The sequence below is a fragment of the Trachymyrmex septentrionalis genome, unplaced genomic scaffold, assembly GCF_001594115.1.
Source record: "Trachymyrmex septentrionalis isolate Tsep2-gDNA-1 unplaced genomic scaffold, Tsep1.0 scaffold196, whole genome shotgun sequence".
In the NCBI taxonomy this organism is placed as follows: domain Eukaryota; kingdom Metazoa; phylum Arthropoda; class Insecta; order Hymenoptera; family Formicidae; genus Trachymyrmex; species Trachymyrmex septentrionalis.
In genome coordinates this window covers 1,232,460-1,233,726 of record NW_017305135.1, presented here as the reverse complement: position 1 = coordinate 1,233,726, position 1,267 = coordinate 1,232,460, and the positions used below count along the sequence as shown (strand labels likewise).

General features: G+C 30.7%; 1 protein-coding gene across 1 annotated transcript in view; it reads right to left on the bottom strand.

Annotated features, from left to right (window-relative positions):
• Positions 1–879, bottom strand: part of LOC108747193 (putative acyl-CoA-binding protein) — a 3,866-nt gene extending 2,987 nt beyond the window's left edge. The window contains exon 1 of the mRNA XM_018484518.1: positions 754–879. Within this exon, the coding sequence (XP_018340020.1) occupies positions 754–768 (15 nt within the window). The 5' untranslated portion in view covers positions 769–879. The remainder of the gene's footprint in view (positions 1–753) is intronic.
• Between the last annotated feature and the right edge of the window lie 388 nt (positions 880–1,267).

Genomic DNA, 1,267 nt, shown 5'->3' with positions numbered 1-1,267 from the left:
GGGGGGGGGAGGGGACCTGTATATATTCTAAATAATTACATATTTTTCTTCCCATTTTCCTGTAATTTTGTAAATCTTGTAATTTGTGTATTTTCATGTATAGAATGTATTCTGAGAAGGAAGCGAACAAGTTAAAAAAAAACGATAATATAATGATAATTTATAACTATGTATGCATGTATGTATTTTTCAATAAATAATGATATCGATGCATTTATTTTTTAATTGAATAAAATAAAATTTTATATAAATTTTGTATAAATTACAATTTCTCCGTTAAAAATAAAACGTGCATACATGTGTATTTTGTAATTGTATAGTATATACTTCCAACTTTTGCTACAATGGCACTTAAATGCCTCAAATTACATCATCTCAATTTTCCGTGTGTTTTCCTAAGCCCACTTTTGATCTTTTTCGTATTATTCTATGAATCGATCACGCGCCACGCACACAGCACACACACACGCGCGCACATCCACACCCACACACACACACACACACACACATACAAATATTTGAATACATGCACGCGCACACACATATACACATATATAGTATGTTTTGTGTGCTGCCAATGTGTTAAAAAAATAATTAAAACACTTATCTCACCAACCAAAGTAACTAACTTTGTTCTAAATTAAGTCTCTGAAGAAGGGAAGGTGGATACAGTATGACACGTTCCGTTTTCACGAGTAATTATTCAAATTATTAAATAATTTTATCAAAATAAAGTTTGCTCATCGTCCTTACTTCGTCCAACGACATAATGAGATATCCGGAGTTTTAGAGCCAAATTATGTTGACTGTGATGTAGAGAAAGAATCGTATGTGAGGTTACGACACTCTTGTTATGGATGCCGCGATAATAGATGACTACGTACATACTAGTACATATGTATATACATATGTATGTGTATATACGTACACCCACGGTAATCGATTCTGTTTCTCGGAATTTTCACATATTGAGAAGTGACCACCTTTCTACATTAATGCCCAATCCATGCACGATTAACGATAATGCGACTTTGAAGCTTACAATCGCATTTGACATAAAGAAGTAACTTAAATTTTCGGTAGTTTTAAATAAGTAAATACAGTAGATGTGAAAGAAATTTTTTCAGTAGTATGCAGAGTACGAGTTGCAAGGAGCATTAACTATATTTCAATGTTTTAAATATCGTAACCTTATTATATATCTATATGGTATTTATAATTTATTTATTACTATTTATTTATTATAATTTATTTTTATATTTAAATA